General features: G+C 60.9%; 1 protein-coding gene across 5 annotated transcripts in view; it reads right to left on the bottom strand.

Annotated features, from left to right (window-relative positions):
• The window catches only part of SYT7 (synaptotagmin 7), a 64,752-nt gene that overhangs the window by 27,575 nt on the left and 22,256 nt on the right, over nt 1-14,921 (bottom strand). For 2 of the 5 annotated variants that reach the window (XM_021082926.1, XM_021082929.1), the window contains exons 2-3: nt 11,294-11,397; nt 6,963-7,042 (exon numbers count right to left, since the gene is read on the bottom strand). In XM_021082926.1, the coding sequence (XP_020938585.1) occupies nt 6,963-7,042; nt 11,294-11,397 (184 nt within the window). Of the gene's footprint in view, nt 1-1,234; nt 1,460-2,382; nt 2,515-6,962; nt 7,043-9,667; nt 9,975-11,293; nt 11,398-14,921 lie in introns of those variants that run through there. The other 3 variants (XM_021082925.1, XM_021082928.1, XM_021082927.1) reach the window with 3 other exon arrangements.

The following is a 14,921-nucleotide window of genomic DNA, read 5'->3' as shown; positions in this document are numbered from 1 at the left end:
CTGGAGTCTGTGGCTGGGGCAACCTGGCGAGGGCGGGGCCCTGGGCCTGGCTCTCTGAAGGGGTGTGGCGCTTCCCTCGGGGGCCCTCCTGAGGCTCAAGGTCAGTGGAGAAATCGGCTGGTGCTCCCTCGGGCCACCAAGCAGATGGGGTCTCAGCCAGGTGGCCCATGCTGGTCCCGACGGCGGGAACCACAGGCTTTCCGAAGAGAACCAGCCCAACCGCGAAGAAGGGGTCAGGGATGCTGGCCTTCTGAGTGAGAGGCTGCTCCATTAGCCAGGAACGAGGCAGTTCTAAAGGCTGAAAATGGAACCTACGTCCCAGTGGGTGAGAACGGTCATAGTTCAAAGGATTTAGAGCCTGGAAGCCTCCGCTGTACAGAAATGGAAGGTTCTAAGAGCCAAGATGAGAATCAGGCTGCCTCATCGGGGATAAGGAACATGCTATCTGTTAAGAAAAGGGGCAGACCCTATGCCTGTTGCTCTGGGGAAGGGACTGACTGTTTGGCCAGCTCAGACAGCTATTACAAAGGAAACGGCTCTTCTGGCTGATGTCCAGACCACCCTCATCAGAAAAGAGAAGTTAGCGGAGGCTCAGCAACCCAACCTCCAAGAACACACAATCCCAACAGGTGACGGTGGGACAGCTCACTGACCAAGATGGGGACAGCCCATGGGGATGGCTGAGATGAGGATGAGCCAATGGGGCCTTCCTGGCTGCTCATGGTGGGCTTGTGGAACAGATGGTGTCATGGTGCAAGCAAGACTGGGACAAGCCAATGGAGTCACCTGATGGTCGAAATGAAATGGCTCAACGTCTGGGTCTAGAGCCCTCTGCTGGCTGTAAGAGGGAACAGGCTGAGAGTGGGTCGGCTCCCCAGGAATGGATGGTCCGATGGCTAATAACCACGGCCTGCTGCCCTTGGAGGCTGAGATGGGGCGGCCAATCAAAGAGGATGGGATGACCCAAGGACTGAAATGAAGCTGCCCTGGGGGCAGAAAATGGAATGACCTGGTCACTGGCAAAGAAAGAAAGTGATGGGGCAGCGGCCGGAGGCGGAGATGCACAGTGCACGGCTGGCAAGGACGATGGGAGTCTCATGAAGGGATGGGATGAGCCAGGGGCCGAGGACGGCACCTCTGGGGGCAGCAGTGGGCATGCCAGGGGTCCCTCTGTCCACACTGGCGGGGGCAGGCCCGAGCTCACGGCTCCGGCGGCCGTGGGGCCATCACTCACTTGGACAAGTTGAGCTTCCCGGCGGCCAGGTGGCTCTGCACCGTCCGCCAGCGGCCTCTCCCCGCCTTGCCACCGCTGCCCGGCTCGCTGGGGGCAGCCCCGCCGCTTCTCAAGGCGTCCTCTCCGGGTGGCGGCACCGACGCCGGCTTCTCCCCCAGCCGGCCTTCCCGCTCCACCGCCAGCCCTGCCGCGGCGGCCACTTTGGCGCTCGCCAGGAGGGTGCCACTGGAGGCACCACGAGGCAGCCGGGCCAGAGGGGCACCGGGGGTGGCGGTGGGGGAGAGAGGGCAGGCCACACGTGGGGGTGGGGGTGGAGGGGTAAGAGGAGGAAAAACAATGACAGATAAAAGGAAGAAAGAGACAGAGAGAGGAGGAGGAGAGAGACAGACGGACAAGAGACAGACAGAGAGAGAGAGAGAGACATGAGCACTGCAAATGGGTCACCAGCAGAGCCTGCAGAGAGGAGAGAGGGGACTGGGCGGGCCGGAGGGGGCGGGGGGGGTCGGAGAACAACGCACCACGACAACGGAGGGGGACCCCCCTCCCCACCGCCTGGGGCAGGGGCGGCGGGGGTGGGGGGAGGGCAGCCACCTCCAACTCTATCCCACAGGACAACGAAGGGTTAACGACGGAGGAAGAGCGGGCTGTCCAGGCCAGGAGGCCCCCAAGGCAGGGAGAGAGAGAAAGCCGTGTTAGTCAGAGTTCATCACCACCACCGCCAATCACCGCCACCACCGCCAGGACCACCGACCACCACCAGAGCAGCCAGGGCAGCAGCACACAGCAGGGAGGAAGAAGCGAGCCACACCGAGAGGAGGGGACCAAAGAAAAAACCAAAAAAAAAACCAAAACGGGCAACCCCATCCTGACTGCACAGAGGGGGGTGGGGGGGCCACGGGGACCAGCTGGGGGGGCCGGGTGTGGCTGAGGAGGGGGAGGGGCGCTCCTGGTGGCTGGCCCTGGGGGAGGGGACAGGAGAGGGGCAGGCAGGCGAGAGGGGGGGCAGGAGGGGTTGCTCGTCTCCATGGTCAGCCTGCCCATGGGGTGCACGGGGAGGGGGGGGGCAGGAGGAATGAGGGGCCGGGAGGGGGGAAGGAGGGTGTGCGCGGATACTCGTACGTATGATCAAACCAGGTAAAGTCACTCACTTGAGGGACAGTCGTGGGTCGCCATAAGGGGCGTAGGGTGAAATGTTTAGAATAAACTCCTTGGGAGGGTAGGAGCTCCATTTCTGCTGCACTGTGCTCTCATTGTTATTCCAAAAGTCTCTGTCTAGATCGCTGGAGGGGCAGAGAGAGAGGGGAGAAAACAGGGAGATGCAAGAAGAAACAAGAACCACAAGTCCTGGGCAGGCAGAGGGGCCCGGGGCGCAGCGGGAGGGGCGGGCCGGTCGGCTCCTGCGGGAGGAAGAGAGGCGGGCGGCACACGCACACTCGCACACACGTCCGCACACACTCGAGGGCGGGAGAAGGCACGCGAAGGGAGGCACGCTGCAGGCGGGCAGACCGGAGCCTCGCACCCGGGAAGCTGGTGGGAGAGAGAAAGATGGTGAGAGAGGAAGGGAGAAGGAGAGGGGCCGGGGTCACCGCCGGGGGTGGGATGGTGATGACGGGGCGGGGGGGGGGGGAAACGCGGGGAGGAGGACAGGGTGCTGGTTTCTGGCTGGAAATTGCTGAAAGGTCGATCAGACCCCGCTGCCCGCTGGCTGGGCCCCCTCTCTTGCCGAGGCCCCGTTCTGGAAGACCTGAGGTTCTCCCCTCCTCCAGCTACCTCACAGGGCTGCTCTGGGGACAGGCTCAACTCCCCGCCTGCCCTTCTCCTCCTCTCACCAGTCTGAGGTCCTCCTGGCCTCCTCTGCTCTCTCCCCGCCTTGGGAGAGGCTGGGGTGCCACCCTCGCATGAGATTGGCTGGATCTCAGCTGAACTGAAGACACTCTCTGCTGGTGGCCAAAAGTGGTGGCTGGGTCACCCCCGGAAAAGGGAAGTGTCTCCAGGCCTCTGACCTGGCTGAGGGCGGGCATGAGCAGTGGCACCAGGAGCCCTTCGGGTGGAGGAGGCCTGGGGCAGGCATGGAGGGAGCCTGCCCTTCTCTGGGCGGACGAAGGGCAAGGCTCAGCCTCAAGCCTGTGGCATGTACCTGGCCTGCCCTGTTCCTTTCCAAAGAGGAGCTGCTGGGACTGGTAAGGGACCGTGTGTCCCAGTCTTCCCACCCCACCCTGCTCCTCCTGCGACATGTCCTACCCAAGAAGCAGATATGCTAGAAGCACAGAGAATGTGGACACCTTCGCTGGGGTAGTTGGCAGAAGCCTCGGCTGGCAGAAGACATGGCCTCGAAATCCCGGGAGCCAAGGGCAAGGGACTCCACCAGCTCATCAGGCTCCTGGGACCCCAAGGAGCAGAACTCGGGCACACAGGGAGAGGCGTGCAACTCCTAGGCCCAAGGAACATTCCAGAAAGGAGCCAGGCCTGAGCCCTCAGGAACGTGGCTACAGGAAGGGGCACAGAGAGGCGTGTCAAGGGTGGGCCTGGCATGTGCTGAGACCGTGCCGCTGCTCAAGGCCAAGGTGAGGGCAAGGAGGGAGGGCGCTGTCGGGAGGCACAGCCCCTGAGCCTGGAGCAAACATGTCCTTGGCTGACCTGCTTCTCCCACACCACCCCCAGCATTTGACCTGGACCCTGGTTTTCAGCCTCAGACTCAGGAACAAAGGAGAAAACCAGGGAGAGAAGCTAAGCTGCACCTACAGGCCAGGAGGAGACGGCGGCTCTGGCCTGAGGGTGGACATGGGCCGCCTCGGAACTCCCTGGTGTGGACAGTCTTGGCTAATCCAGAGAGCACCTTGGGGATGTCTTAGAGCTGTCTCCGTGCACAGGATCCAAGGCCAAAGCCCTGAGCCAGCTCACAGGGGCAGTGAGGGCCCGGGGTGGGGGAGGTAGGATGGGCCACAGGGACAGGCCCCTGGAGGGGGGAAGGGTGCTCCCTGGGAGGCTCCCTCCACAGGAGATTCTATTCTCAGCAGACACCCCCTTTGGTTCCCCCCTCCCAGTGTAACAGAGAGATGAAGCACTTGGGAGGCCTCCCCCCTCTGCCCCTCCAGATCTCCAAATCGAGGGCCTTCTGACCCTAGGTCCTAGAGAGAAAGAGCCGCCCAGGGTCATCCCCGCCAGGCTGGTCTCCCACCCTGTGTTGCAAGGAGCTCCAGGGGCCCTCAGGCTGTGCGCGGCAGTAAGTACCAGAAAGGAGCATCTTTTTTCTTTTTTTCTTTTTTTGGCCATGCCTGCAGCATGTGGGAGTTCCCGGGGGCCAAGGATCGAACCCATGCCACCGCAATGACCCAGGCCGCTACAGTGACCATGACAGATCCTTACCCTGTTGCACCACCAGGGAACTCTGAAAAGAGGATCTTTTTTTTTTTAAATTTAATTAATTTTTTTTTTTTTTGTCTTTTTTTGTCCTTTTCTAGGGCCGCTCCTGCGGCATATGGAGGTTCCCAGGCTAGGGGCCGAATCAGAGCTGTAGCCGCTGGCCTACGCCAGAGCCACAGCAAAGTGGGATTCGAACCGCGTCTGCGACCTACACCACAGCTCACGGCAACGCCAGATCCTTAACCCACTGAGCAAGGCCAGGGATCGAACCCACAACCTCATGGTTCCTAGTTGGATTCGTTAACCACTGCGCCACGACGGGAACTACTCCCCCGAAAAGAGGATCTTTAATTAAAGAAGTTTGTGAAACACCAATCCCTCTACTGCAAGACTTCTCAGAGCCTTTAATGGGCCAATGACTATCAGTATCGTCGAGAGAGGGAGGGGGTGTGCCGTGTTACCCAAACTTAGCTGGTCTGAGAACCCTTGATTCCTGGGATGACTAGGAATGGGATGATGGGGCACGAGTGCGCTGAGGAACCCAGTTTGGGAAACACTGTTTCCCAGAATCCTCGATAACAGGATCTTTTGGAGGGGGTCCTGAACCCTGGGGAGACGGCGCGGCTGATAAACCTTGCTTCCCAGCACTCGCCTGGCTTTGGGCCCTGGCAACAGGCCAAGGCCCAGGAACTGGGGGCATGCAGACAGGAAAGGTGGCTTTTGTCCCCTGGGGCAGAGGGTCTGAGAGTTCAGCAGGGTGGGAGGGGGCGGGGACTGCAGGCCACGGAGAGCGAGGGCCCACCCACGGTTGCCCTCACTTTGTCTTAGCGAACCCTCAAGAACCCTCCCTGGCGAGCCCACTGCCTGCCCTGCCGCCCAGCCTCCCCTTTGCGGGAGTCCCTTTTCCTCTCTAGGCCCACCTAGGACACGCACCTCCTCATCCGGGGAGGTTACGGTCACCTGGCAGTGACCGGCCTCCTGGCCCAGACTGGGGCTGCAGACTTGGTTAGAGTCCTGGCCTGGAGGCAGCACAGATGCTGAGCTGCACCCCCCCGCCCCGCGCTCCCCCCATGTGGTCCCTCCTCCTCAGAAAGCCTGGGGCCTGGTTTCTGCAACAGCCCCTGAGACCTGCCAGCCCTCGGCTTTGAAGACTGGAGAGTGTGCAACCAAGCCCAGCTTCAAAGGCTCCCCGCAGCCTCCTCCCAGCCTCCTCCCGCCTCCCACCTCAGCCCGCCCACCCCTCCACTTACCCCCCCCCCCCCCCGCAGACAGACACACGCCCGCAGCGTGTGCGAGGGCCCTAAACAGGGTCAGAACAAGAGATGGAAAAAGAGGCGGGGGTCCGAGGAAGGAGCACTCAGGAGCAGGAGAGAGGAAGGAGGGGCGTGGAGACAGAGAGAGGGGGAGAGGCAGACAACGGAGGGTGTGGGCAGGCGCAGTGGGGGCCTTGAGTTGAAGGCAGCAGTGGGGCAGGGCGGTAGGGGAGCCCCCACTTCCCCGAAGAGCCCTTGGCTGGCAACCTAGGATGGAGGGGGGCCCGGTGGCCGCCCAGTGAAGGCCTGGGCTGGGCAGAGGAAGGGCCTGGGCCATTGGCTGGAGGGCACAGAGCCTTCTAGAGAACGGTTCCCCCCATCCACACCCCCATCCACCATGTGGGGCAGGGGAACTTCTCCCAGCGTCTCCCAGTCTCCCAGTGACCCTCAGCGGTGTCTGCAGGGCAAACCAGACCTGGCTACTTGAAGCGGGTCCTCAGAGCGCAAAATGGAGAAAGTGGGGTGAGTCGGAGGCAGCAAGACAGGCAGTGGGGACTGGAGCACCCCCCTGCCCCCCCACCCCACCCCGCTCCCCTAAGTAGCTGAGCATGGGGTTCTGCTGGGGTCCACACGGGTTTGGTCTGTGCCCCTTCCAGCTTACTCTCAGAACACGGGTGAGGTCTGAGAAGAGAATCTGAGTCCCCCGGACCCCGCCCCACCCAGAGGAGGGCTCCCTGGCCCTGGGGCTCGGGAGGAGCTTGGGGGATGCAGGGCAGTTAGACAGGGTTGGGGACAGAGTATGTGATGTGAGGGTCGGATGGAGGAATCAGCAGCCGGGGTTGAGGGAGGAGGCAGACAGTGAGAACCGCCAGAAAGTGGGGCTGGGGGCCCTGGGACACCCTGAGCACCAGGGAGGCACGGGCAGAAAAGGCAGAGCCTGGGGCCACCCTGAGGTGCTGGGAGCACGTGTAAGGGGCTGGGTGGAGAGCATGGTACCAGGGCAGGAGGGGGAAACTGAGCGTGTGTGTGGCCAGATCTGGGGAGGGGGGCAGGGGCTCCTCCCACTTGGGCGATCTGCGTGTCCCACCCCCAACTCAGAGCCGGGCACCTACTTGATGGCCTTCTTCTCACTGCGCCCACGCCCTGAGTCTGGCGTGCCCACCGTCTCCAGGGAGTTCTTGTAGCGTTTGCCCTGTGGAGATAGCACCAGGTCACTCTTGGAGAACAGGGCCCCCGGGGAAGGCGAGTGGACTGCAGCCCAGCCTCAGCATCAAGGTCTGGGGAGGGTGTGGGAGGGTGTCACCACCTTGGGGTCCCAGCCCCACTGATCCTTGCTCCCCGGGGGGCAGCTCCTGGGCCCCACTGGGCTCCGGGATCTGCCCTACCCCCCTGACCTGCACCCCATCCCTGACCCTCAGGGAGGAGGCCCCTCTGGTCCACCTGTCTCCCGGGGCTCTGGCTCGGCTCCCAGAAACCTATCTCCCTCTGCCATGGACAGACGGCTCTCAGGCGCCTGGCCACGTCACACTGGCCACGTCACTGCCCCCAGATGGTGGGGGTGGCCTCCTGCAAGGCAAGGTTGGCAGTGGCCAGTGATGAGAGTGGCGGGGGCGGGGAGAGGGTTTGTGCCCAGTCCTGCCAGGCTGTGTCCTTCACTATCTGGGGACGCAGGCTGGAGGCGGGAGTGCCTGGGGTCCTCCTGCCCTGGGCCCACGAGACCCAGGCCTGAGCACTCTCCTTTGTAGGAAGGTGGCCTTGGGAAGCGAGGCTGTCCACTGACTCTGGGCCGGGCAGGAGGGCAGGCGGGCCAGCCCCCCTCGAGAGTTCCTCACACCCGCGCAAGTGGAGGCAGGGGCAGGGCAGGGCAGGTCAATGGAGTGGGCACACCGGGTCCCCTGGCTGGAGGAAGGGCCACGGCTGCCGCGGTGACTGGGCCGGCTGCCGGAAGGTGAGCACCATTCACCTTCTCGGTTTGGGTTTCTAAATTTAGCTCATGCAGAGCCAGGCACCATTAACATTCCTGGCTGCCACCAAGCGTCCTCACGCGCACCCAGGGGCCACAGGCCTGGGCCAGGCCCAGGGCTGATGCAGGCGGTGGGCGGCTGGGGGCTGTCCCCCCACTGGGCACTGGTCCGCCCTGTCCAGCTAGGGAAGGACAGGGACACACGCACACGCACCCGCACGCCCTCTCGGGCACACATTCCCCAACACCCCGTCATGTGCGCCAAATCCACAGCCACAACAGTCAATTATTCCATCCTCCCCAAAGCAAAATAAAAGCTGCACAGCCGCGTTCCCCGACGCGCCTGCCAGCTGCAGCCCCTGCCCGGCACGGGAGCCACCTCTTCAGGGAGAACAGTGGAGCTCCCAGGAAGGGTTTGGGGGAGGGCCCTCAGGCCACATCCAGGACCCCTCGGTCTCAGGGGTGCCAGGGTCCTGTCCCAGCAATGGCCCGCATTCTCTGCGTCACCCTTCTCAAGTCCCTGGCCCTCTCCGCCTCCCTTTCCTCCTTTCTGAGTGGGTGTGGCATCCCTCACCAGCCCCGGGGCTCTCACCCTCCCATTCTCACCCCAGGTATCATTTCTCTCCTCACTTCGGCTCCCACTCCTGGGAACGTAGCCCCCAGTGGCAGGGACTGTGTGGGCTCTAGTACTTGGTGTGGAATTTGATACCCAGCAGTTCCCCAAACCCATCAATCACCCCCAGCCTGGGTCCGAGCCTCAGGCCGATGCCTCTGAGCTAGAACTTTAACAAACAGAGCTGCTGGAGCCCCTGGGTCTGCAAAAAGCTGCCCTCTCTCCGTTCAGCCCTGGTCCCTCCCATCATTACCCACAGGTTCAAATTCCCAGTTCCGACTGGGAAGATCAGGGGCCTGGGGCCCTTCCACGGTGGCGAATTCCCTTCTTGGGCAGAAGCTCTGCCCCCCACCATTTCCAGCATTTCAGGCAGCTCAGGGAAGGGAGCGCCCCCTGGAAGGGCGCCCGTCCCCTCTTCTCTTTCTTCCTAATATTCAGGCTGGTCATCTGCTCCTCCCCCAGGGCCAGCACCTGGTCCATCCAGGGCATTCTTCCTGCCCTTCTTCCTTCCGCATCTCAGAGCAGCGTCCCTTCCAGCTGCAACGAGGAGCCAAGGAGCCAGGGTATGGGGGGCAGGAACCGGGGTAGGAATTACTTTGGGGGTCTCGGGGAAGCTAATGGGGCAATGACAGGCACCCCCGGTGGGGTCTAGGAGACATGAGGTGGCTCCAAAGGAGCCCAGTACCCCCAGACTGCTTACCAGGGAGGAGGTTGGCCGGGCTGATCCGGAAAAATCCAGATGAAGATTAAGGAAGTTATTAATGTTTGGAAATGGGATCTGGGCTGTCAGGTATCACGTCACTGCTGCTGAGGGGACAAGCGGGCAGGGAGAGCCGAGTAACTGTGCGGTGACTGGTGGGGGGGTGGCAGGGGGATTTTAAAGCCCCTTCCATGGAGCACACAGACACAGCCAGGACAAAAAGCTCCCTGGAGTCTGAGACGAGGGAGTCGGAAGTGGGTGGCAGGATTGGGGGGGTCCCAGGCCAAGTCACGTTCTATCAGCAGTTCAGGGGCAGAACCCTCTGGGGAAGTTCCCGGCTGGAAGCCGGGAGGAGGCCGGGCCAGGGAAGGTTCTGCAGCTCTCAGCTTCCCAAGGCACTTCCTGCACTGACAGTCCCCCACCTGCTACAAAAACTGCCATCTCTGAGCTCCTGTCCCCAGGTGAGTGGGGGTGGGGCTCTCAGCAAACACACACACAGATACACACACACACACACAGATACACACCCTGCAGCACTTACCGAAGGAGCAGTGGAGGCAGACATAAGTGTCAGCTCACATGGGGATCTGATGAGATGATCCATATCCCACCACGTGGGGCGGACACACACGCACAGACACACACACACACACTGTACCCATGCCCTCCAAGTCAACACACTTAGCACAAAAGACCCCCACTCAAGGTCACCAGCATCACCTGTTCATACAACCTCCCTCTGTCCTCAAGTACAGACAGACAGACAGCCTAAGGGCCAGGGGCCCTGGAATGAGATGCACAGGGCTGCAGTGCAGGCTCAGCCACTCCCCAGGCCTCTGAGGACACATACAGGCACGTGGCCAAGCCCCCTCCTCCACTTCCCCTGAAATTCTGAGACAGACACAGAGGCAGGAAATTCAGGAACAATGCAGGGCAGCCAGCCTGGCACCTGCACGCAAGGAGATGGGCCTGAGTCACACACACATTCACACACACACACACACACTGGCACACATTCACACGTGGGCCAGGGCTGGCCTCCTCCCTGGCTCCTGCCCAGGGAAAGATGCTGCCTGAAGCTGAACATCCCAGGACAGAGAATCACACTCCCGTTTGTCTTTCCCGAAGGAAGCCTGCTTGGGTACCCGCCCTCTGGGCCCTCCGCAGGGGCATCTGCTCCTTCTCCTCCCAAGGACTGAGGCATGCAGGCCCCACCTGCACAGTACCCATGGCCATAGCCCCCGCCTCCCCTCCGGCCCCTCTGCGGCTGGGCAGGGAGAAAAAGGGGCTCCCCGATATGGCACCCTGCCCCCACTCCCCCCATTCCCAATGTGGGGCCCAGAAAGTGCCTGCCAGGGACCCTTCGCCTATGGCGCGGAAAGGCCCCACACCTGAGACACCTCTGGACCCATCTCGAGGTGGCCCTACAGACCCCAAATTCCCCATCACACTTCTAAGCTGGGGCGGCAGGACTGGGGCTGAGTGGGGCTCTCGAGGAGCTAGCTGCGGGCGGGCAGGAAGGGCGGCTCGGCCCGGCTCCCCCTGCCGGCGCCTTCCGGTGATGAATGTCCTTCCTGACGGCCTCGTTACTTATTGATAGCCTAATCCTGCTCGTTAATTTCCCAGCCCTCGTTAAAAATGAAAAGGAGCCGTTTGTGCTTGTACAAACCGGGAGAACCAGGATGGATGTGCGGGCGCTGGGGGTGGGGCGGGGCGGGGCGGGGCAGGCGGCACCTCCCCATTGGACAGAAGGCCCGACTCGGCCACGCCCAGCCCTTGGGGACCGGAGGTTGGGGGCGGGCGCGCGGGAGGAGAGGAGGGGGCGCGCGGCCCTAGGTGGGAGGGGGCCTCTATTCCCAGTCTGCGCGTGTGTGCCTGCGGCTCTTTCTGCGGGAGGTGGGGCCTGTGTGCGTGTCGTTACAAGCGTCCGAATGCGTGTGAGACCCCTTTCTGTCCACGAATGTGTCCCTAGGTGTGTGACTCTGCGTGCACACAGAGACATATGCGGTGCCTGCGTGCCTGCATGAGGCGTGAATTTCTACGGAGGTGTGTCTGACTGGGTGAGCAGGTGTGTCACCTGCCCTAGGGAGCGCTCACGAGCCTGTAATTGAGGGGGCGGGCGGGGTGCAGGGCCAGGCCCCGCCCTCGGGGCCCTTAGGAGCCTCACCAGTTTGCGCTGACACCAGTGGCAGAGGCTGCAGAGGACGACAGTGACGCTAAGGCTGACGGTGATGATGGCAGAGACCAGCAGGACATCGCGGGTGGGCGCCCCTGGGGAGGACATGTAGAGGTCAGACCCTCATTGGCCAGGGCCAGCCACCCTCCCTCAGCCCAGAGACCCCCAGAAGAACCACCCCAGCCACACCGGGGGCTCGGAGCCCCAAGTTCTCTGCCCGGTTCTGCCTGGCTGGCTGACCTTGCGACTTCCTCACTCTGCAGCTCATTTCCCTCATCTGTAAAATGGGAGTCTCCAGTCTGCCCCAGTCCCTCACTGCAGGGGCCCTGCATGGGGTCCACACCATCCCCCCAAACTTCACAGCCTTGAAGGGAGAAACCACATGTGCCCCTGGCCTGGCCAGGCCTCACCGGGCTTTCAAATGCCTCTAAAAGAGCCACTGCTTCGGCATGGCAGGCTTCCTTTCCTTGCCCCCCTGCACATGCTCTGAGCCACAACTCCAGCTGAATCAGCCCAAAGGGTTACTATTCATTCCCACAGTCCTTCTGAACACATCTGTCCCATGGGCACTAACAGATCCTTTGAAGTGTTGCCCGAGACTCAAGAGCTACATGTGTCACCAATCTCTGGACCCCTCAGACCAGCCCTCATCCCCTTCAGCTCAGCCTTTCCTGGGCTGGAGGCCCACTCAGCCGGCCTCTGCACACCCCTTCCTCCCATGCCCTACCCCTGAGCCCACCTCCGGTGCGCCCACTCCATCAGCTCCAGCCCCGCCTTCGTTGCTGGCAGAGTCCTATGTGTTCCCAGGGGCTGCCCCCCAGCTTCCCTTCTGAGAGTTCAGGGGTCCTGTGCTTCAGGAGTGGGAACCTTGATGGACCCCCAGGTTGCTGTGCAAATCCCCCCACTTGCTAGCTAACCGCTCTGTTTTCTCGCCCGCCCTGTAAGCACGGATGAAGCCTCCTCCCTCCCTCCTGGCAGGTGGTTGTAAACACCAGTCCAAACCAAACGTAAGGAAGGCAAAACTTGACCAGAAATGATCATGTGGGGGAGTGAGTCGACAGAGACCAGCACAGATCACACGTGCACTGTAAATATGTGTGCACAGGGATGCGTCAAAGTCAAGGAGACGCTGTTTATTTACAGAGGAGCCTGCGTGGGCTTCTCGGCTTCAGTGATGGTGGTAATTAAGAGTTGACAATATCTGTCTGGTCCGGGTTCCTGCGGTTTTAGCTTCTGGGCATCCACGCTCTCTGGCTTCGCTGTGGGGCCTCATGGAGCCGGGCCCAGCGGTCCGCCCCAGCTCTCAGGGCCCCTCGGGCTCCCTCCCACCACTGCTCCAGCGCTCTGGGCAGCTTGTCCGCTGCCCCTTCTCCCTAGAATCTTGCTTGGGCCCCACCTCTCCCTCCCCAACTTGCTGAGCCTCCAAGCTGTGAGAAAAGGCCAGCCTTGCCCGGTCCCTCCTTATCCACCTGCCAGGCCAACAAGGCTTCTTCCTGTCCTGACTGCACAGCCTCAGCCCCCAGGAAGCCACTGTACCCAGTTCACTGTTTGCCTTGGGGCCCATAGCCCCTGGCAGCTTGGACCTGGACAAGATGCAAAAGCCAAAGAACTGGTCCTGCCCTTCCCTCACTCGGGTGGAGAAGCACAGCTCTGCAAGGCTGGAGGGGCCGTGTATGTCACAGGCCAAATCAAAGGCCTTTTATTTATCTATTTTTTTTAAGGGCTGCACCTGCAGCATAGGGAGGTTCCCAGGCCTGGGGTCAAATCAGAGCTATAGGCGTCAGCCTACACCATAGCCACAGCAACGCCAGATCCAAGCCGCATCTGTCACCTATACCACACCTTACGGCAACGTCGGATCCTTAACCCATGGAGCGAGGCCAGGGATCAAACCTGCATCCTCATGGATACTAGTTGAGTTTGTTTCTGCTGAGCCACAGCGGGAACTCCAGGCCTCCATCTTTAACCTTGTGGAAGCGGGGAGGCATGATACCACCCAGGGATCACCACTGGGGCCCTCAGACTCAGGCCTGGGGTAAAGAGATGTTTGAATGTACCTTCTAAGAATGGGGCCAGCACTTTTTCCAGCTCTCTCTATGGGAGTAGCCCCTGCCCCACGGGAAGGTCTAGGGTGTGGGGCACTATGTGGGCTGGAGAAGAGCCTTTCCTTTGATGAGCTCACTTTCGTTTTTATTTTTTTTGTGTGTTTTTGGCCCACACCCGCTGCATATGGAGGTTCTCAGGCCAGGGATAGAACCGGCGCCAGAGTAGTGACAATGCCGGATCCTTAACTCATTGAGCCACCAGGGAACTCCTTGAACACACTTTTCAATACAGTCAATTCCATTTTGGGCTGATCTTTCTTCAACCACTGTCTATTAAGAACCAAGAATTCAGCTAATTATTTCTTAGCATGGCCGCGTGTCCTAGAACCAGGGAGTGGTAGGTCACCCAGCCTGAAGCTTGAGACTCCAAAACACCCGAGAAAAGACCCAAGTGTGAGGACAGCTTCTGCCTCTTAATAGCGGTGCGGTCTTGAACAAGTGTCTTAACCACTCCATGTTTCCATTTCTCCTTTATAAACTAAGATAATTAGAGCACCGCCCCCCCCCCCGTGGGGTTGTGTTAGTATTCAATAGATATGATTATTATTAGGGTGTTGGTGTTAGTTTTCTCTCGGGGGTACAGAGAGCTCTGGCAGCACAGGTGAAGAAGTGACTGCTGGACTAGGGAGCTATCTGGGAAGGCTTCCCTGAGGAGGTGGCATCTGATGTGGTCTGGGCGTTGGATGTGAGGGGCAGAAGAACAGAAGAGCAAAGGCATAAGAGGGGAAGAAGGGTCAGCGTGTTTGAGCAGCTGGTCTAGGTTGTGGGGAGGGAAGAGCGGAGACCAGGCTGGGAATGAGAGTAGGGCCTTAAGGCGGGGGTGGGGGGGCCGTCTATCAGGCTGAGGGGTTTCCTGTGTTTGTAGGCCATGGGAGCCATGGAAGGTTTTTGAGCAGGGGAGGGGCAGGAGCAGAGTGGGTGTCAGCAAACTCATGACCCGGAGCTGTGGTAGGAGGTCCTGCTCTGGATGGATTCCTCTGGCCTGGTGACCTCTCTATGTGAACCCTCCCCGTGTATCTCTTGGCCATGGGGCAATTCTCCGAGGGCTCACCTCCCCAGAGCTCCCTCCTTTCTTTGCCAAGCAAGGTCCTTATCAAAAACTGCCCCTCGGGGAGTTCCTGTCATGGCACAACAGAAATGAATCCGACTAGGAACCATGAGGTTGTGGGTTCGATCCCTGGCCTTGCTCAGTGGATTAAGGATCCGGCGTTGCCTTGAGCTGTGGTGTAGGTCACAGACGCAGGTCGGATCTGGTGTTGCTGTGGCTCTGGCACAGGCCGGCAACAACAGCTCTGATTAGATCCCTGGCCTGGGAATCTCCATATGCCGGATGCGGCCCTAAAAAGGACAAACAAACAAACAAACTGCTCCTTGGAGTTCCCATTGTGGTGCAGTGGAAGTGAATCCAACTAGTATCCATGAGGATGCAGGTTCGATCCCTGGCCTTGCTCAGTAGGTCAGGGATCTGCCGTTGCTGTGAGCTGTGGTGTATATCGCAGATGTGGCTCGGATCC

This window comes from Sus scrofa, chromosome 2 (assembly GCF_000003025.6).
Source record: "Sus scrofa isolate TJ Tabasco breed Duroc chromosome 2, Sscrofa11.1, whole genome shotgun sequence".
Classification (NCBI taxonomy): Eukaryota; Metazoa; Chordata; class Mammalia; order Artiodactyla; family Suidae; genus Sus; species Sus scrofa.
The sequence above is the reverse complement of the archived record's forward strand: the minus strand, read 5'-3'. Positions and strand labels throughout refer to the sequence as shown.